This window comes from Dendrobates tinctorius, unplaced genomic scaffold (assembly GCF_039654945.1).
Source record: "Dendrobates tinctorius isolate UK_male_01 unplaced genomic scaffold, ASM3965494v1 ptg000321l, whole genome shotgun sequence".
Lineage (NCBI taxonomy): Eukaryota > Metazoa > Chordata > Amphibia > Anura > Dendrobatidae > Dendrobates > Dendrobates tinctorius.
In genome coordinates, this window is record NW_027361988.1 from 46,618 (window position 1) to 69,577 (window position 22,960).

General features: G+C 44.6%; 1 protein-coding gene across 1 annotated transcript; it reads right to left on the minus strand.

Moving 5' to 3' along the window:
* Window positions 1-222: 222 nt before the first annotated feature.
* On the minus strand, window positions 223-723 carry LOC141073953 (oocyte zinc finger protein XlCOF29-like). Its single transcript, XM_073561483.1, has 2 exons — window positions 577-723; window positions 223-447 (listed from the first exon to the last, which is right to left on the minus strand). The coding sequence occupies exons 1-2, from the start codon at window positions 652-654 to the stop codon at window positions 223-225; spliced, it is 303 nt and encodes a 100-aa protein (XP_073417584.1). The 5' UTR covers window positions 655-723.
* Between the last annotated feature and the right edge of the window lie 22,237 nt (window positions 724-22,960).

Below are 22,960 nucleotides of genomic sequence, written 5' to 3' on the forward strand. Positions count from 1 at the left end.
TGAAATCATTCTCTACATACAGATAATTATAGGCCGTGTGTATTTAGTCCTGTCTATTACCTGGTGATGTGAGGGGCTGGGGAACCTCCATTATGACGTTCTTGTACAAATCTCTGTGTCCTTCTAAATACTCCCACTCCTCCATGGAGAAATAGACAGCGACATCCTGACACCTTATAGGAACCTGACACATACAATGATACCGTCATCCCCCCGATCCCTTCATAGTGTTACTGTATAATGTCCCAGCATTCCCAGCAGTGTCACCTCTCCAGTCAGCAGCTCAATCATCTTGTAGATGAGGTCTAGGATCTTCTGGTCATTGATGTCCTCATGGATCAGGGGGTGAGGTGGGGGCCCCGTGATTGGGCTCAGGGGTCTTCCCCATCCCTCAGACACAGGGTCCTGACAGCGATCACTAGAGGTCTTCTTCACCACTGTGTAATCCTGGTTATGGAGAGACACATTAATAAATATCACTATAGACATTTCCAGAGTCCTCACCTCTCCAGTTCTGTCCATCTGTTATTCCCATAGATAAGAATGATGTAATGTGACGACATCAGAATCTCTCACCTCTCCAGTGAGATGGAAGAGGATCTCTTGGGTGAGGTGTAACATCCTCTCCGCCATCTTGTCTCTGTCCATATCCATCCTTGATGGGTAAATCAGGAAAATTCTCTTCTGTAGAAGATCTTCACTGAGAGGATCCGATATTGTAGAGACCTGAATGAGAAGAAGATGATCCGCTGTAACATCATAAGAATCCTGTGTAATAATACAATTACTGGAGATAATAAGGGAAACATATGAGGAGATTTATTATCTTACAGGGTTTAGTTTTCTTCCCTGACATCTACTAATAAAACCTATATATTTAGGCCACAGACAACAAGCAGTTTCCTCCTCGGAGTCGGCAGCTGAACACGTTCCTCATAGACTCATCTTCCATAACGCTAATTCTCGTCTCATTACCGACACTGGAATCGGCATTAGCAATACTGCAGGAGATATTCATTACACGCGACATGAGAAATAACTCCTTCATGATGAGGACGACATCTTCATCTTCTACTGCGGCTCTAGAGACAGGTTTGGCCAGAGTCGGTCACTGCCTCCATCCCCACCGGCCGTCTATATGAAGGTTTCGCGTCTTCCCCGCACTGGAATCTTCTCTCACGTTAGATCTCAGCTCTGAGTCACACACAGAAGTTTGAGGCTTTTAGAAAAGATTTTTTGTTTCCACAAACACAACGGACAAAAATGATCTGATCCCAAAGTCTCCATGTACAGTGATTTATGGGGATTATTTCTGGACTTAGGCTTTCCTATATTACATGAAAAACTCCAGAAAAAGCCGATATTAAAATGTTTCTAAAGAAAATTGGCTCCAACAATTCTTGTAAGAAGAAAAAAAGAGCAAAAAGCAGAAGACACATTGTATAATTTTTAACATGTTAAACATTTATTAAAAAGAAATGATTCTTTTTGGGCCCCAGAACATAGATGTACACCGCAGGGACGGCACAGATGAGGCTTCAACAAAAACCCTGAAAAGCAAACATGACATCTAAGAAGGTGTGACAGAGTTTGGCTGAATGCCCCCCGCCTTCAAGTACTCGATAGTATGGGGCGGCCTAGTTACTGCGATACTTACAAGCCTAATAATGGTGTCTGGGCTGCAATGTATGAAGGTCTATTAGGCCGGGCCAGAGGCAGCATCCAATAAGTTACCTTATAACGCCCCCATACACAGTAGACTAAAGCTCCATGAAAGCACTGATTTCGGGGGGTTTGGCCGACCATATAATGTATTTGGGGGCCTCCCGACAGATGATGTCAGGGCAGAGAAGGATCCAGCATCCTGAATTTCAGAGGATAATCCGTTTGCTCTTCCTGTAGATAATCCTCCTCTAGAGGAGTCTGGAGGCGACTCTCTCATACAGACCAGAGGAAAGCTGGAATATTTGTGTGTATGGGGGAGTCGGGAGAGATCGCCGTCTGCCAAATGACCGTTCAGCCAACTCTGATCTCATGTGTATGGGGCCGTTAGTATTACACTGACAGGCAGTGATGATACACGGCACTACAGTAGTACAGGGCATCACCGGAGCCATCAGAGGCTTGTATGTTGTATGATCGCACTGATCAGAGGGGTTTAAAAAAGGTTTAAAGTGAAAAAAAATATCACAGTTTCAGCAACAAGAAATATCCATCACTATATGGAAAGCAGAGTCACTGCACAATGTTAGTTACGTCACGTCCATAACTACTTTATTATACTCTATTATCCTGTACACAGTGGAGTAGATAGAAATCACAGATCCCACAGCAATAGCTGGAATTGGACCCTCCAATGTAAAGAAAAAAAAATCTCTCTATCTATATACACTGTTCAAAAAAATAAAGGGAACACTTAAACAACAGAATATAACTCCAAGTAAATCAAACTTCTGTGAAATCAAACTGTCCACTTAGGAAGCAACACTGATTGACAATCAATTTCACATGCTATTGTGTAAATGGAATAGACAACAGATGGAAATTATTGGCAATTATCAAGACACCCTCAATAAAGGAGTGGTTCTGCAGGTGGGGACCACAGACCACATCTCAGTACCAATGCTTTCTGGCTGATGTTTTGGTCACTTTTGAATGTTGGTTGTGCTTTCATACTCGTAGTAAAATGAGACGGACTCTAAAACCGACACAAGTGGCTGAGGTAGTGCAGCTCATCCAGGATGGCACATCAATGCGAGCTGTGGCAAGAAGGTTTGCTGTGTCTGTCAGCGCAGTGTCCAGAGGCTGGAGGCGCTACCAGGAGACAGGCCAGTACACCAGGAGATGTGGAGAGGGCCGTATGAGGGCAACAACCCAGCAGCAGGACCACTACCTCCACCTTTGTGCAAGGAGGAACAGGAGGAGCACTGCCAGAGCCCTGCAAAATGATCTTCAGCAGGCCACAAATGTTCATGTGTCTGACTCTGCACAAACGGTTAGAAACTGACTCCATTAGGATGGTGTGAGTGCCCAACATCCACAGATGGGGGTTGTGCTCACAGCCCAACACCGTACAGGGCACTTGGCATTTGCCAGAGAACACCAGGATTGGCAAATTTGCCACTGGTGCCCTGTGCTCTTCACAGATAAAAGCAGGTTCACACTGAGCACATGTGACAGATGTGACAGAGTCTGGAGACACCGTGGAGAGCGATCTGCTGCTTGCAACATCCTTTAGCATGACCGGTTTGGCAGTGGTCAGTAATGGTGTGGGGTGGCATTTCTTTGGAGGATCACACGATGTTGGGCTTTGAGCACAACCCCCATGCAGACAAAATTGTGCCTGTTATGATTGGGTAACCAAGGAGGAAAACAAAACCAAGCTAAGTCACAGAAAACCAGAGAGGTTGGTATCTAAGTGGATTGCAGACCCCTGATCCTAACCACACAACTAGAAGTAGCCGCGGAACGTACCTACGATGATTCTAGATGCCTCGTCACAGCCGGAGGACTAATTAAGCCTAAAGCAAGACAAGGGGAAATCTAAACTGCCCCAGAGCAGACCCCAAAGGAATAGACAGCCCCCACACATGTATTGATGGTGAGACAAGATGAAAGCACAAACACAGGTAGGAAAATAGACTGAGCAAACGATGGGGCCAAAACTAACTAGACAGGACAGGAAAGGAAAGATACTGTCTGCAATCACGCCAAAAAAAACATGCAAAAATGTCCAACACTTCTGATAGCAAAAAACCTTGAAGTCATTAGACTTCTCCCACTATATCAGCATATTCTGAGAACAGAGCAAAAAAAAGGCCAATCTAATAAGGTACAAAAAGCAAACTGGCACATGCAGTGACATAGGAATGGAAATTCAGCACAGCCCCAGCCGGGGCTGGCTAACCACACAAAAACTGAATAGATCAAACCAAATCAAGTGTGAACAATAGCAGAGAACACTTAGCTTGAGAAAGCAGGAACTGAACTGGAAACCAGAACCTCAGGAGGCAGGAAAAAATCACCAGCATGGGAAGAGGGAATCGGCTGTCTTAAATCCAGTCTGAGACTCCAGATGTCCAATCCTCATCCTCATTATCAGGTGGCAGGTCTCTGTTAATTAGATCAGCTTCATTACCTCCTGCCACTAGCAGAGGGAGCCCAGAAAGAGAACTCACGACTCCTCTGTCAACACAACCAGCTCCTTCACCAGAAACCAGAGGCAGACCAGAAAATAAGTTCACAACATGTGCCTTTACCAGTAGATAAATTCCCAGTGGGGTGCAATTTCCAAAATGCAATAATTTAAGTGGGGAATTCAGCTCTTTTTGCACTTAAGGGATCTGTATATGGAGTCTACAAACTACAGTGGGGAAAATAAGGATTTGTTACGCTGCCAATTTTGGGGTAAAGTCACATTTTTGTGAGGAAAAAAGTAAAATTGTCATTTTTTCCTTCCACATTGCTTAAATTCCTCTCACACTGTCCGAATTCAGATATTGTCCTGTCAGAAAGGAGAATACAGGGAGAGAAAGGGTTAATAGGACTCACAGGAGGAACCGGCCCAGAAAGCAGAAGGTCCAGGAGTGTCTGCCACATATATGACTGCTCTATGCGCACAGGACCTGTGATGAGGTCACAGGAGGGGAGGAGTCAGGGGTCACATGATCAGGGGCCTCAGTGTGTGCAGGACTCAGTGTGCTGGAGCGCTCCCGATAATCAGCTGCATGTGTCGCGCTGTGTGATAGTCACAGCACCTGCATGGAGGGCGACACATGCAGCTGATTATCGGGAGCGCTCCAGGGATCCGGGGTCCCGATGCAGCTATTCGGTAAGTGATATTAGCCAATAACAACTTCTCCGACGATATTCGCTCATCTCTAGTAATAACAGCTCAAAGGAATTCACCAAACTTTTCATTAAGTTTAATAGAAAGACCCTATTAAATATTGAGCACCAGCGGGATGAAGCATTGACAGCGGCATGTAAAAGTGTGAGCGCCCCTGGTCAAAATGACTGTTATTGTGAGCAGTAGTAAGATGAAGATGAAATGATCTCTAAAAGGCCGAACCTCTAAGATGACACATGGCCTTTGCATTTTAGGCAAAAATACTAATAAAAAATACATATATAGACTATTTTACACTTTCATAATTGCTAAAACGGAAAAAGGGGCGATGCAAAACTTTGGGCACCCTTGGAGATTTGTGTACTGAGATAATTTTGACCAAGATTTCACACCTTAATTAGCTTGTTAGGGTTATGGTGAGATCACATGGTGACCAGGAGCTACAGTCTGAGGAAAGGGCTAAAAAGCCTTCACTAGACCCCTATACAGCTGTATAATGAGGCCCAGGCTTTATAGTGGAGGGACAGGAGTGAGGGCCTGTTCCCAGGAGCTACAGACTGAGGAAAGGGCTAAAAAGCCTTCACTAGACCCCTGTACAGCTGTATAATGAGGCCCAGGCTTTATAGTGAAGGGACAGAAGTGAGGGTCTGTGCCCAGGAGCTACAGTCTGAGGAAAGGGCTAAAAAGCCTTCACTAGACTCCTGTACAGCTGTATAATGAGGCCCAGGCTTTATAGTGAAGGGACAGGAGTGAGGGCCTGTTCCCAGGAGCTACAGTCTGAGGAAAGGGCTAAAAAGCCTTCACTAGACTCCTGTACAGCTGTATAATGAGGCCCAGGCTTTATAGTGAAGGGACAGGAGTGAGGTCCTGTGCCCAGGAGCTACAGTCTGAGGAAAGGGCTAAAAAGCCTTCACTAGACCCCTGTACAGCTGTATAATGAGGCCCAGGCTTTATAGTGAAGGGACAGGAGTGAGGGTCTGTTCCCAGGAGCTACAGTCTGAGGAAAGGGCTAAAAAGCCTTCACTAGACCCCTGTACAGCTGTATAATGAGGGCCAGGCTTTATAGTGAAGGGACAGGAGTGAGGGCCTGTTCCCAGGAGCTACAGTCTGAGGAAAGGGCTAAAAAGTCTTCACTAGACCCCTGTACAGCTGTGTAATGAGGCCCAGGCTTTATAGTGAAGGGACAGGAGTGAGGGTCTGTTCCCAGGAGCTACAGTCTGAGGAAAGGGCTAAAAAGCCTTCACTAGACCCCTGTACAGCTGTATAATGAGGCCCAGGCTTTATAGTGAAGGGACAGGAGTGAGGGCCTGTTCCCAGGAGCTACAGTCTGAGGAAAGGGCTAAAAAGTCTTCACTAGACCCCTGTACAGCTATATAATGAGGCCCAGGCGTTATAGTGGAGGGACAGGAGTGAGGGCCTGATCTCAGGAGCTACAGTCTGAGGAAAGGGCTAAAAAGCCTTCACTAGACCCATGTACAGCTGTATAATGAGGCCCAGGCTTTATAGTGAAGGGACAGGAGTGAGGGCCTGTTCCCAGGAGCTACAGTCTGAGGAAAGGGCTAAAAAGCCTTCACTAGACCCCTGTACAGCTGTATAATGAGGCCCAGGCTTTATAGTGAAGGGACAGGAGTGAGGGCCTGTTCCCAGGAGCTACAGACTGAGGAAAGGGCTAAAAAGTCTTCACTAGACCCCTGTACAGCTGTATAATGAGGCCCAGGCGTTATAGTGGAGGGACAGGAGTGAGGGCCTGATCCCAGGAGCTACAGTCTGAGGAAAGGGCTAAAAAGCCTTCACTAGACCCCTGTACAGCTGTATAATGAGGCCCAGGCTTTATAGTGAAGGGACAGGAGTGAGGGCCTGTTCCCAGGAGCTACAGTCTGAGGAAAGGGCTAAAAAGCCTTCACTAGACCCCTGTACAGCTGTATAATGAGGCCCAGGCTTTATAGTGAAGGGACAGGAGTGAGGGCCTGTTCCCAGGAGCTACAGTCTGAGGAAAGGGCTAAAAAGCCTTCACTAGACCCCTGTACAGCAGTATAATGAGGCCCAGGCTTTATAGTGAAGGGACAGGAGTGAGGGCCTGTTCCCAGGAGCTACAGTCTGAGGAAAGGGCTAAAAAGTCTTCACTAGACCCCTGTACAGCTGTGTAATGAGGCCCAGGCTTTATAGTGAAGGGACAGGAGTGAGGGTCTGTTCCCAGGAGCTACAGTCTGAGGAAAGGGCTAAAAAGCCTTCACTAGACCCCTGTACAGCTGTATAATGAGGCCCAGGCTTTATAGTGAAGGGACAGGAGTGAGGGCCTGTTCCCAGGAGCTACAGACTGAGGAAAGGGCTAAAAAGTCTTCACTAGACCCCTGTACAGCTGTATAATGAGGCCCAGGCGTTATAGTGGAGGGACAGGAGTGAGGGCCTGATCCCAGGAGCTACAGTCTGAGGAAAGGGCTAAAAAGCCTTCACTAGACCCCTGTACAGCTGTATAATGAGGCCCAGGCTTTATAGTGAAGGGACAGGAGTGAGGGCCTGTTCCCAGGAGCTACAGTCTGAGGAAAGGGCTAAAAAGCCTTCACTAGACCCCTGTACAGCTGTATAATGAGGCCCATGCTTTATAGTGAAGGGACAGAAGTGAGGGCCTGTTCTCAGGAGCTACAGTCTGAGGATAGGGCTAAAAAGCCTTCACTAGACCCCTGTACAGCTGTATAATGATGCCCAGGCTTTATAGTGAAGGGACAGGAGTGAGGGCCTGTTCCCAGGAGCTACAGTCTGAGGAAAGGGCTAAAAAGCCTTCACTAGACCCCTGCACAGCTGTATAATGAGGCCCAGGCTTTATAGTGAAGGGACAGGAGTGAGGGCCTGTTCCCAGGAGCTACAGTCTGAGGAAAGGGCTAAAAAGCCTTCACTAGACCCCTGTACAGCTGTATAATGAGGCCCAGGCTTTATAGTGAAGGGACAGGAGTGAGGGCCTGTTCCCAGGAGTTACAGTCTGAGGAAAGGGCTAAAAAGCCTTCACTAGACCCCTGTACAGCTGTATAATGAGGCCCAGGCTTTATAGTGAAGGGACAGGAGTGAGGGCCTGTTCCCAGGAGCTACAGTCTGAGGAAAGGGCTAAAAAGCCTTCACTAGACCCCTGTACAGCTGTATAATGAGGCCCAGGCTTTATAGTGAAGGGACAGGAGTGAGGGCCTGTTCCCAGGAGCTACAGTCTGAGGAAAGGGCTAAAAAGCCTTCACTAGACCCCTGTACAGCTGTATAATGAGGCCCAGGCTTTATAGTGAAGGGACAGGAGTGAGGGTCTGTTCCCAGGAGCTACAGTCTGAGGAAAGGGCTAAAAAGCCTTCACTAGACCCCTGTACAGCTGTATAATGAGGCCCAGGCTTTATAGTGAAGGGACAGGAGTGAGGGTCTGTTCCCAGGAGCTACAGTCTGAGGAAAGGGCGAAAAAGCCTTCACTAGACCCCTGTACAGCTGTATAATGAGGCCCAGGCTTTATAGTGAAGGGACAGGAGGGAGAAAAGTGGGGAAAGGAGCCAGAAGAGCCGGACTGCCCATCACTAACCTGCAGAGCCGCACTCCACATATATGGCTGCTCTGTGCACAGGACCTGTGATGAGGTCACAGGAGGGGAGGAGTCAGGGGTCACATGATCTCCAGAGTGAAGACCTCCATGGAGCCTTCTCCTCAGTCAGTGACATTCCCGCCATTATTCCCCCTCACTACTGGCACAATTACCCCGCGCCGCCTTCTCTACACAGTGTTATGTGTGGAATGTAACGTGTGATTTCTCTGGAGGGAAATAGACCCCACACATGAGGGAATTCTCACCGGTTACCGGCCGTCTACTATATGGCGGCATATGATTGTGCTATCGACTCCACTCCAGGAGCTAAAATGCCCAAATCTCGGTTATTTCCCCCCTTCCAGAGTCCGGCTGAGGCCGGGGTCACACTTGGGAGAAACTCGCCCGAGTCTCGCACCTCAGTGCCCTTGTGGATTAGCCTCTGTAGGGGAAACGACACAGGCTGTCAGGGACAGGGGGCCCCAACATAAATCCAATATTCGCTGTAAGAAAACCCAACCTGATGCCGCCATTCGGGGTAACCAATGCTCCTGCAGTCTGTGACAATGTCAGTAATTATATTTTTCTCACTGATTGGTAGATTTGTGGTAATTTTCCTGGATGATATAGTGAGTTACTCCCGTCCTCTGGAGGAGCATGCTGAGCATGTCAGACAGGGTCTCCAGGTTCTACGTGACAACTATTTATTTGGTAACCTGGAGAAATGACAATTTGTGGTCCAGCAGGTCCAGTTCTCAGGACATTTGGCTTCTGCATTGGGGTCTCAGATGGACCCCGTTACGGTCCCAGCAGTCCCTTCATTGGTTTTTCCAAGTAACCTGAAAGTGTTACAGAGATTTCTTGTAGTCGAGATACTGAGGAACAAACAAGTGAAAAATAGGGTCTTACCTGATAACCAGATGTAATGAGAGTAGGGGAGTATTACACTCACCTGATGGAGTGGCGCCTTTACACCATGCTCAATGCATCAATCAGCTGCTGCAGGACTCGGGGCCAAAGACCGAGCAGAAGAGCTGATCCGGGTATAATGTGTCTGTACCTGCGCTGCTGATGGAGACGATCGGAGATGGAGATTTTCACTAAAAACGTTTATTTAAACAAGTTTTCAAAGTCAACGCGTTTCACAGTCACGCAGGACGTCTTCCTCAGGACGAAACCTGAGAGCGGATAAACATGTCAAGCCTGGGACGTTTTATATGCAGTCTTTATAATAATAATAATAATCTTTTTATTTATATAGCGCCAACATATTCCGCAGCGCTTTACAGTTTGCACACATTATCATCGCTGTCCCCGATGGGGCTCACAATCTAAATTCCCTATCAGTATGTCTTTGGAATAAAAAACGCCAACAAAGCACAAAATGTCAAAGTTCATGATAAAGTCCGTCACACAAAGATAAATTATAGATCATGAGAAAACAGCACACACTTACATACAATAATTATATTATAAAGTGCCTATGAATGAAGTGCGGTCACCTAAAAAAATGAATAAAGATATACTGTATCTTCTGACTATAAGCCGCACCGGACCATAAGACGCACCCCAAATATTCAGAAGGAAAATAGGGAAAAAGGTAATGTGTGAAATGGGGGTCTGTCCCACAGTCTGAATTCAGTAAACCCGGGGGGGATCGGCAGCGCTGGTGGAGCCGGGTCACAGGAGGTGTTCGGGGATCCGGCGATGATCTGACCTATCCCAGGCTGGTGCAGCAGGAGCCTCTGTAACATCTGTAATCTCACTGAGGCCATTTGGAGTAATGGGGTTTAGTTTATAAATCCAGAAGATTTCTTTCCGATGTAGTTGTCCAATGCGATTCTGTTCCTGTGGGGGAATCTCCTCTGTGGGGAATATTCTCAGTTGTGTGGAATCTTTCTTGTGTTTGATGGTGCAGTGACGTGAAAGCCCATGTTGGAGAAAACCCTATGGAGTATTGGGACGGTGTGAGTTCAGCCTTTTGTGGAGGGGTTGGGTCGTCCTTCCCACATATAATTTCTGGTATGAGCATATAATCACGTGTGTAACATAACTGGTGGAACATGACATGGGAGTTTTGGTCGGGAAAACTTCACCAGTAGAAATAAAGGTGAATTCAGAGAGACCATGGCAGATCGAGTCACAACAGAGGCAAGTTTTCAGATTGCATGTAATGAGTTTATTCGGTACAGGCGATTTTTAGCAAATCTTCCTTCTTCTCTTTTATGTTTCTTGGTGCTAGGACATTTTTCAATGATGGAGGTCTTCAAAATGTCAAAAAGGGATTGCTGGGTAATGTTTTTCCCACTCCAGCTGTCTGACATGCTCATGATGCTCCTGCAGAGGACGTGAGTAACTCAATATATCATCAGGTAAACTACCGCAAATCTACCCATCGGGGAGAAAAAAAATGAGATTTTCAAAGACTGCCGGAGCATTGTTTAATCTGAATGGCATCACCAAATTTTCATTATGCCCCTCCGGTGTATTGAATGCGGCCTTCCATTCATCACCATTGTGTATACGTATAAGAGTAATCATAAGAAATTGAAAGAATTGTCACCCAGATCCTTCTTACAATTTTATTCCATGGTGAAACGAGACATCAAACCATATTAGAGTGCGGCGTGCAGGTAGCAGGGAGCTATACAGATGGGAGAGCCTGACGGACTACGGCCGTTTCGCACTTGCTTAGCGCTTCTACCGGTCCATGCTTGTCAGGGGGTTACACCACTTCCTCTTAACAAGGGTTAGGGAATGGTTAACTGAGAATTGCAAAACATTTACAGTGAGTACAGTGAAATGATTAATATAAAAAATGTAAAGAAATATATCATAGATCACAGCCACACAGACATATTCAATGTATCACTGAGGCCAAGGGGAACTTGTGCACCGCAATCCACAATCCATGCTGCTTCTCTTGTTAGTAGTAATCTATTCTGGTCACCGCCTTGTACAGGATAATCAGCGGGCTCAATTCCTGCAGATCTCAGTACATCGGGGTCTGCATTATGGACCTCTCTTATATCATTAATGTCACAGATCCTTTTCCTGTGTAACTGAATGGAAATGTTCTCTGAGCCTGATGTGCCGCGGTCTAATAGTCTGGGCAATATAATAATCGTCCTGGGCAGTATATGACATAAAGCACTTGCTCTGTGCGGCCCGTGATTAGTTTATCTACCGTCATCGCCCAGATCCTCAGATTTCTCCTGTAAGATGGAGATGACAGAAGGAGCGATCCCCACAATGGAAATGGCCTCTTGGACGTCTTCCATGTAACCAGGTGACTTTATTGTTCTTCTCCTGGAATCTTTCCTGTAGCGATAAGTCATCTAAGTCACCGCTTCTTCTAGAAGCAATCGAGGGTTGTTCTTTGCTGCTACGGCTAAATCTTTATCTCCTCACAAATGCCAATTCCTGTTTATCGCTGAGGTTATTACATTCATATTGGGATTAGGTGTAAAAGTAACAATAAATCTTTTATTATCTCGTCCTTCTTTCTGCTCTTCCTCCTGGATCTTGTAACTAGACCCACATGGGTTCCTCCATCGCTCTAGCACAGTGTAATAATGTTGGCGGATAACCTCTGTGTAATAAGTCGTCTGTCAGGTCATTCGCTTGTTGTAGGAAACCTTCTTCTCTACTATTCTGTGTTCTCAGCCTCAGATACCGGCTGTATGGTCGGCCTCTGTTAGTATGTTCCAGGTGCGCATTATTAGAATGGAGGGACATATTGGTGGCTGCAGGTTTTTATAGGTGCTGGTTATTATTCTACCATCCTCTATTTTATTATTCACATCTAAGAAATCTAAGTTATTCTGTCCAAATTGTGAATAAATCTCATATTAACCTTATTCTCCTCGATCAAAGGGAAGAGTTTCTCTGCTACTTTTAAACAATCGTCTCTTTTCTATCTGAAATCTCAAAAAAGTTCTTAGTTGTTCTGGAACACCCTCTCAGGGCTGTGCGGTTACTCGGTGCCGGGCCAGCGTCTACCCGGTCAATGGCCCTGAGTGTCCATGTAAGGCCCTGTGCACACAGTGCAGATTCGGTGCAGTTCTGCAGCAGATTTGGCCCTGCAGAACTGCACGTGATGTACAGTACCATTTAAGGCTATGTAAAGCCAAAAACGCGGTGCACATGCTGCAGGTTTTTCCGTGCAGATTTGGTGCGGAATAAGGCTAAGTGCAATGAGTGGAACAGGCTGCCACGAGAGGTGGTGAGTTCTCCTTCAATGGAAGTCTTCAGAGGCTGGACAGACATCTGACTGGGATGATTTAGTGAATCCTGCTTTGAGCAGGGGGTTGGACCAGATGGCCCAGGAGGTCCCTTCCAACTCTACGATTCTATGATTCTATGCACACGTACTTTTTTGCCCTGCAGATTTTTCCGCGCAGAATTGAAGAAATCCGCAGGTCAAATGACCTGCACTTTTCCTGCGGATTTCTTCCTTTTTTATTGTGGTTTTTGTGCGGTTTTCCTCTGCGGATTTGGAGAATGGAGCAGGCGGAAAACCGCACAAAAGAAGTGACATGCTGCATATTTTGAACCACAAGAAAACCGCGCGGAAAAATCCACAGCGTCTGCACAGCGTTTTTTTCAATTGATTTACATTGTACTGTACATCACACTGCGGATCCGCTGGATATCTGCATCGTGTGCACAGGGCCTAAAAGAAGCAGCATGTCGCTTCTTTTGTGCGGTTTTACTGCAGTTTTTCACCTGCTCCATTATAGAAATCTGCACTAAAGCTGCAGGTAAAACGCAGGTCATTTTACCTGCAGATTTAGCAAAATCTGCGCAGAAAATTCTACAGCAGAATCTGCACCGTGTGCACATAGCCTAAAAATAAGAAGTGACAACCAGCACAGCAGAGTCCTGCACACACTGAGGCCCCTGATCATGTGACTCCTGACTCCTCCCCTCCTGTGACCTCATCACAGGTCCTGTGCGCACAGAGCAGCTGTAGAAATCTCCGGCCTCGGGGGTCTCACCAGACTTCGCTCTTTTCTTGCAGGGGCCGCAGTGGATTTCATCCTGGATCCATAGAGCTGAATAGAGGAGCGATGTTCCTTCACTCTGATGGGAATTGATGGTGACGTTTGTCCAACGTCCACGTTACCGAGTAAATCCCCCCAGGACTGCAGCCGGTAAAGAGCCCGATATCCACAGGTGTCCCCTCTAATTGGGGGAAAGGGATAGAAAAGCCTCTTATCCCGAGGGGAAACCCTGTACATGGAGACATCGGCCTCAGATCTCTCCTGTCCTGTTCTTCCAGAGAAGCCTCAAACTTCTGTGTATGACTCAGAGCTGAGATCTAACGGGAGAGAAGATTCCAGTGCGGGGAAGACGGGAAACCTTCATATAGACGGCCGGTGGGGATGGAGGCAGTGACCGACTCTGGCCACATCTGTCTCTAGAGCCGCAGTAGAAGATGAAGATGTCGTCCTCATCATGAAGGAGTTATTTCTCATGTCGCGTGTAATGAATATCTCCTGCAGTATTGCTGATGCCGATTCCAGTGTCGGTAATGAGAGGAGAATTAGCGTTATGGAAGATGAGTCTATGAGGAACATGTTCAGCTGCCGACTCCGAGGAGGAAACTGCTTGTTGTCTGTGGCCTAAATATATAGGTTTTATTAGTAGATGTCAGGGAAGAAAACTAAACCCTGTAAGATAATAAATCTCCTCATATGTTTCCCTTATTATCTCCAGTAATTGTATTATTACACAGGATTCTTATGATGTTACATCGGATCATCTTCTTCTCATTCAGGTCTCTACAATATCGGATCCTCTCAGTGAAGATCTTCTGCAAAAGAGAATTTTCCTGATTTACCCATCAAGGATGGATATGGACAGAGACAAGATGGCGGAGAGGATGTTACACCTCACCCTAGAGATCCTCTTCCGTCTCACTGGAGAGGTGAGAGATTCTGATGACGTCACATTACATCATTCTTATCTATGGGAATAACAGATGGACAGAACTGGAGAGGTGAGGACTCTGGAAATGTCTGTAGTGAGATTTATTAATGTGTCCCTCCATAACCAGGATTACACAGTGGTGAAGAAGACCTCTAGTGATCGCTGTCAGGACCCTGTGTCTGAGGGATGGGGAAGACCCCTGAGCCCAATCACGGGGCCTCCACCTCACCCCCTGATCCATGAGGACATCAATGACCAGAAGATCCTAGAACTCATCTACAAGATGATTGAGCTGCTGACTGGAGAGGTGACACTGCTGGGAATGCTGGGACATTATACATTAACACTATGAAGGGATCGGGGGATGACGGTATCATTGTATGTGTCAGGTTCCTATAAGGTGTCAGGGTGTCGCTGTTTATCTCTCTATGGAGGAGTGGGAGTATTTAGAAGCACACAAAGATCTGTACAAGAACGTCATAATGGAGGTTCCCGAGCCCCTCACATCACCAGGTAATAGACAGGACTAAATACACACGGCCTATAATTATCTGTATGTAGAGAATGAATTCAGTCCCTGTATGTGTTTCCTCCAGATCTATCCAGTAAGAGGACAACACCAGAGAGATGTCCCCGTCCTCTTCTTCCACAGGACTGTAACCAAGAAGATCCCAATGTTCCTCAGGATCATCAGGTAGATGGAGAGAAGGTGTCAGGAGATCTCCCCTATGATGTGTAGACGGCTGTGAAGGTCTTGTGCTCAGTCTTTTATCCACCAGTATTACTGTATATACTCATGGCTATCTGCCACGTCCTCTGTCTGTGACGTTCAGGCAGAAGAGGGCACGACGCACACTAACCACGTCACCGCGCCCTCTGCTATCTGAATGTCACTGACAGAGGACACATCAGACAGCAGCGATGGAGTGAGGGGACAGTTGAATATAGCCTATACTTTACCCGTCCTGGCGCCGTCTCTGCAGCTCTGTTCTCCCACTGTCTCCCTTCCTGCCTTCAGCGGTCACATGGTACCGCTCATTACACTCATGAATATGCGCATATTCATGAGTTTAATGAGCGGTACTATGTGACCGCCGAAGGAAGGAAGGGAGTCTGTGGGACAAGCAGGGGGCTGCAGAGACGGCGCCAGGACGGGTAAGTATGACCTGGCACCCCTCCGACCCCCTGGCGTATATGACTCGAATATAAGCCGAGAGGGGACTTTCAGTCCCAAAAAATGGGCTGAAAATCTCGGCTTATATTCGAGTATATACGGTATATGTTTTATACTTGTGTGATGAGAACGGTGGAGATGGCAGGATTAGAGCTGATCATAGATGGGACTTCTCCATCTGTCGGTGACTTTTACAATATTTGTTTCAGGGTGAAGATCTGACCCATATTAATACTACAGAGACATATGTGAGAGATGATGAGTGGTGTAAAGAGGAGATTCCCACATATGACTACCCAGGTGAGTAGTAACCACTGAATGCAGAGAAGTCACAGATTCCTCTCAGTCACCGGCTGTGGCTGCTTTATCGGTGGTGTAGTCCGGCCGTATTACCATGATCACCATTTTGCCTCTAGACCACAACATTCTCCTCCACCCAAAACTGTTCAAATGACTTTGGGCATTGAAAGCCCTTTTCTATAGAACTTATAACCTGGAGGATCCACCTACCCCCTGGGATCAGGAGACGCTGACCGTTACCTGCCCAGATCTGTAGTCTACAAAGCCAAATGACAGCGTATGTAGAATGTGCTGACAAGATAGAAAATCACTTGAAGAAAAATCTTATGCTGGGCCTGTAAGAGAAAGCGGAGGGTAATGATGCTGTTGGCTTCCTAGATCCCTGAGATCTTATCGGATGAATCTTCTCTCCCTTCTGTGCTGCTGAATGTCTCATGGTCCCTAAAAGACCAGGTCCTTACAAGTCTTTCTGGTCAAACTTTGCTTTTATGAGCGACAACTCCAAGGGTATGTGCACACGTTGCAGATTTACCTGCAGAATTTTTTGCACAGAATCTGCATCTGTTGCCAGAAAACGCAGGTAAAAATCCGCACGTTTTTTATGTGGATTTGTATGCGTTTTTGTAAGCTAAATAAAGATATGTTAATTAACAAAAAAAAAAAAAAAGATTTGTGATGTCATTTCTGGTCCAACCTCCTCTTTTACATTTGTCCAACCCACACTCCATTACACACACAGATAAATATGGGATAGATGGATATATCTATAGATAGACTGATATATCCATATCTATGGATGGATCCAACTATGGATGGATCCATCTATGGATCCATGGATGGATTTATGATGGATAGATGGATGTATCTATGATGGATAGATGGATGGATCCATCCATGGATGGATATATGATGGATAGATGGATCCATCCAATAAGACGCCTATCCATTATAGATAGATCCATCCATCCAATAAAATGCCTAACCATTATTGATCTTATAGTAAGAAAGGGTTAAAAAACACACATAAGATTAAAGTATTTTAATGAAATAAAACATGACAGTTTTTCATAATTTTTATTGTACGCCTAAATCCATTCAAAGCCATCGATCACCTGCAAAAAAATAAAAAAACAAACCAACAATATACTCCCTGTCCCATGTAATCCCATTAATAACGAATATCCCACGACGATCTCCCCTATAGAGCTGTCACATCAGCAGATATGACCGCTCTATAGGCCTCCGATGACACACTGACAGGCGAAAGCCCTCCAGCAGTGTGTCATTGGAGATAAGCCTCGCATTTTACGGCACTACAGCGTGAGAAAATTCTCACGCTGTAGTGCCGCAAATTGACAGGTGAACTCCAGTGACCTGTCGGCGGCGAAGTGATACAATACAGAGGATTATCTCTGTCATTGTATCACTGGATCCCCTGGAGAGCAGTCGCATCAGCTGATGTGGCAGCTCTTCATGGGAGATCGTCGTGGGATAATCATATTAATTGGATTACGTTGCACACAGGGAGTATAGTGTTTATTATTTTAATATTTTTTCAGGTGAGCGAGGGCTTCGGGGATTAGGTGTAGATGGGGAGTATGAACTGTATATGTGTGTTTTTTTTGTTTTTTTTTTTACATTCAACACATTAGCCGGATGATGGGACTACTACTGTCCCATCATTGGCTAATGTTTCACTCACTGTCACTGTTGCAGGCATCGACCGATGGGACTTGTAGTCCCATCGGACGATGCCTGCATGCACACACACATGCAGACCCCCCGCACACCCCCGGCAGACACGCACACAGTCACCGCCCACACACTTCCCTGTTCCCGATCAGCAGCGTTTCATCCGCAGCAATACTGCAGATCTTTTTTAGACCTGCGGTTTTGCTGCGGAAATGCCTGACTCAATGCAAGTCAATGGGTGCAGAAACACTGCAGATCTGCATAAAGAATTGACATGCTGCAGAAAATAAAACGCTGCAAATCCGTGCGTTTTTTTCGCAGCATGTGCACAGTGTTTTTGGATTTGATGCAATTCTGCGCGTTCAAAAACGCTGCAGAAATGCATCAAAAACTGCAACGTCTGCACGTACCCTAAATGTGCAGTGAGGCCAAGTGTGAATTTCTGTACAATAACAGCAGAGTTTCCCTTTATCCTGACTTTTCAGTTTGTATTAAAACTACTGTATTTTTTTGGACTATAAGACGCACTGTTTTCCTTCAAAAATATGGAGTAAAATGGGGGGGTGTCTTATAGTCCGGATGTACCGGCTCCGGTTGTAGAGGGGAGGTGGGCGAACGGCATCGGCGGAGCAGCGGGTCACATGAGGCTGGAGCCGGTGGCTGCGGCTAACTCCTGTTCCCGTTGCTAAAGAGAAATTAATATTCACTGCATTCTACGCCTATGGGTTTGGAGGGCAATGAATATTCATTTCTCTTTAATAATAGTATCTTGATATGATTAGCCCCCAACTCCGGTCCTGGTATGCAGGGCCCCATCCTTATAATTGGCCCACACCCCCATCCACATCCCTATCCTGGTATGCATGGCCCCTTCAGAAAACATTAAAAAAACAAACCATTACACTTACTTACCCCGTGCTCCCTCGCAGCGTCCTGCTCCGGTGCCAGCAACTGCTATATGCTTGTAAGCAGCACATGGCAGGGACATCATGTGCTGCTCACAAGCAGAGCACAGCTGCCAGGCCTGTGCACGCAAAAGGCACTGAGTATTCTTTGCTCTTCAGTAGCGCACAGTGTCAGCCACCGGCTTCCTGCTGCTACCGGTGGTCATGTGTGCCGCTACTTAAGAGAAATGAATATTCATGAATACTCACTGTTCTCAGCGATGCTTACAAGCATAAAGCATATAGCTATTGTTTTCTGATGGAGTCATGTATACCAGGATAGGAATGGGGGTGGGGGCCACTTATAAGGATGAGTCCCTGTATACCATAATGAGTTGGGGCCCTGCGTACCAGGACGAGATGGGGCCCTGCATACCAGGACGAGATGGGGGCCCTACATACCAGGATGAGATGGTGCCCTGCATACCAGGATGAGACGGTGCCCTGCATACCAGGATGAGACGGTGCCCTGCATACCAGGACGAAATGGGGACCCTGCATACCAGGACGAAATGGGGACCATGCATACCCGGATAGGGATGGGGCCATACATAAGAGGATAGGAATGAGGTGCCATGCATACTAGGATAGGGATGGGACCATGCTTACTAGGTGCCATGTGTATCAGGTTGGGGATGAGGGGGCCATATATACCAGGATAGGGGATATTAAATACAGAATTGGCCACATTTTTTGCTTCAATTTTTTTTCCTAATTTCCAATAAAACCTTAGGTGTGTGTTTTAGTCCAAAAAATATAGTAATTTCAAGGAGGATTGTAATAAACTACAGGAAAAACCTTATAATGATAATATTAAAATAATTGTTATTGAATTATAATAACTGGATTAATGTGCAGCTGGATCAAACTGGAGCACGTGTGGAAAATATATGAAAAATGTATTACAGTAAATAAAGCCACAATATTCACAATAGAATAGAAAAACCCTAATACACACTGTCAGTATAAAAGCAGATTATATAAACGGCCCCTAGTTCGGTTTTTGTCCCCTTTTTGAATATTGGCCCCACATTTGCTATACGCCAGTCCTGTGGTACAGACCCTGTCATTATGGAATCTTTAAAGATTAGGAATAGTGGTCTATCTATGACTGTGCTTAATTCCTGCAGTACTCGGGGGTGTATCCCATCCGGGCCCGGGGACTTGTACATTTTAGTGATGTTTAGACGCCGCCGTACTTCCTGCTGGGTTAAGCAGGTGACATTTAATGGAGAATCTGTATCACCTAGATAACCAGCCAGGGTCCCATGTACCGGACACTTATTACAGGTCCATTGTAGTCAGCGTCGGACTGGCCCACCGGGGAGCCGGAGGATTCTCCGGTGGGCCCTGGCATCTGGTGGGCCCTGGCACCTGCTGGCATACAGGGCCAGCAGTTGCCTAGGGCCCCCGCTGCTCCAGGGGCCCCCAGCCAGTGGTGTGTCGCACACCATGCAGCTGCTATGGGGGCCCCTGCCAGCGGAGCAGCAGCGGGTGTCAGGAGGCAGGAGCCCCTGTCCCCGCTGCTAAAGAGAAATGAATATTCACTGCGGAGCATATCATTTCAGGTCTCCACCCCCAGAGGCCCCGCCCCCAGCCCAGTAAGCCGCTCTGCATCAGGGCCGGCGCCGCCCTCAGTCCTCTCTGCTCCTGACTCACAGCCAGTGCGCGATGACGTCACTACATCACACACCCGCTGTGTGTCTGGCAGAGGGGGCAGCTCCTGACACTGAAGCCGGGATCAGCGTGGGAGCAGGAGGAGAGGTGAGTATTGTGGTTTGTTTGTTTTTTATATCTCTCTCACTCTCTCTATCTGTCTCTCTCTATCTATCTATCTATCTATATATCTCTCTCTCTATCTCTCTTATATCTATCTTTCTATCTCTATCTATTATCTATATCTATCTATCTCTATCTATTATCTCTATCTATCTATCTCTATCTATTATCTATATCTATCTCTATCTATTATCTATATCTATCTCTATCTTTCGCTCTATCTTTATATCTATCTTTCTATCTCTACATCTATCTCTATATCTATCTATCTATCTATCCTACTCTATCTATCTCTATATCTATTATCTCTATATTTATTATCTATCTAGCTACCATCTATATCTATCTATCTTTATCTATATATATCTCTATCTAATATCTATATCTATCTATCTATCTCTATACCTATCTATCTATTTATCTATCCGTTATCTATCTCTATATCTTTTCTCTGTATCTATCTATCTCTATATCTATATCTCTCGCTCTATCTCTATATCTCTCTATAGCTATCTATCTATATATCTATCTATCTCTATATCTATCTCTCTGTATATCTATCTATCGCTCTATCTCTATACCTTTCTATCTCTATATCTATATATCTATCTATCTTTATCTATTTATCTCTATATCTTTTCTCTGTATCTATCTCTCTCTATATCTATATCTATCTATCTCTGTATATATCTATTATCTCTATATCTATATCTATTTCTCTCTATATCTCTCTCTATATCTATCTATCTATTTATCTCTATCTCTATATCTATCTCTCTGTATATCTATCTTTCTATCTCTATATCTATCTCTATCTATCTATCTTTCTCTATCTATCTATCTATTTATCTCTATCTATTATCTCTATCTATCTATCGCTCTATCTCTATATCTATCTCTATCTATCTATCTATCTCTATCTATTATCTATATCTATCTATCGCTCTATCTCTATATCTATCTTTCTATCTCTACATCTATCTCTATATCTATCTTGCTATCTATCTCTATATCTATCTATATTTATCTATTATGTCTATCTATCTAGCTATCTCTATTATCTATATCTACCTATCTCTATATCTTTCTATCTTACTCTATCTCTATATCTATCTGTTATCTCTATATTTATTATCTATCTTTATCTATCTCTATCTATTATTATCTGTATCTATATCTATCTCTCTATCTATTTATCGATCTCTGTATCTATCTCTCTCTATATCTATCTCTCTGTCTATCTACCGCTCTCTCTATCTCTATCTATCTTTATATCTATATTTATCTATCTCTATATCTATCTATTATCTCTATATCTATCTACCTATCTATCTCTATATCTATCTCTATATCTCTCTCTCTATAGCTATCTATATATTATCTCTATATCTATCTATCTATCTATCTATATAGTATCTCTATATCTATCTATCTCTATATCTATCTATCTCTATATCTGTCTATCTATCTCTATATCCATATCTATCTCTATATCTATCTCTATATCTATCTTTCTATCTAACACTATATCTCTGTATCTATCTCTATATCTCATTATCTATCTATCTCTATCTCTCTCTCTTTATCTATCTATCTATTGATCTATCCATCTATCTCTATATCTATCTCTATATCTATCTATTATCTCTATTATCTATATCTATCTATCCATCTATCTATCTAGCTATCTCTATCTATCTCTATATCTCTCTCTATATCTGTCTATCTTTCTAACTCTATATCTATCTGTCTCTATACATATCTCTATATCTAGCTATTATCTCTATATCTATCTCTATATCTATCTCTATATCTATCTATCTATCTATCTATCTATCTCTTATCTCTATATCTATCTATCTCTATATATATCTCTATATCTATTTTTATTTATAGCCATCTATCTATATATATTTATCTCTATATCTATCTATATATGTCTATATTATTATTATTATTATTATTATTATTATTATTATTATATCTGTATATCTCTATCTATTATCTATCTCTATCTATTATGTATCTCTATCTATATATCTATCTCTATATCTATCTATCTATCCATTATCTATTTTCTATCTATCTCTATATCTATCTACCTATCGATCTATCTATCTATATTTCTTTCTATATCTATCTTTATATCTATCTCTATCTATCTCTATGAATCTTTCTATCTATATCTATCCATTATCTACTTTCTATCCATTATCTACTATCTATCTCTATATCTATCTATTTCTACATCTATCTTTCTATCTATATCTATCTAACTCTATATCTATATATCTATATAGCATTATACCCTATGAGGGGCAGCGTTATACCCTATGAGGGGGGCAGTATTATACCCTATGAGGAGGCAGCATTATACCCTATGAGGAGGCAGCATTATACCCTATGAGGAGGCAGCATTATACCCTATGAGGAGGGCAGCATTATACCCTATGAGGGGGTGCATTATACCCTATGAGGGGGTGCATTATTCCCTATGAGGGGGGCAGTATTATACCCTATGAGGAGGCAGCATTATTCCCTATGAGGAGGCAGCATTATTCCCTATGAGGAGGGCAGCATTATACCCTATGAGGAGGCAGTATTATACCCTATGAGGGGGGCAGTATTATACCCTATGAGGAGGGCAGTATTATACCCTATGAGGAGGCAGTATTATACCCTATGAGGAGGCAGTATTATACCCTATGAGGGGGGCAGTATTATACCCTATGAGGGGG

Coding starts and splice junctions, on each gene's coding strand:
- LOC141073953 (XM_073561483.1), bottom strand. CDS start 654: ATGGATATGGACAGAGACAAGATGGCGGAGAGGATGTTACACCTCACC. Junction 448..576: donor TCTTCCATCTCACTGGAGAG/GTGAGAGATTCT, acceptor CTCCATAACCAG/GATTACACAGTGGTGAAGAA.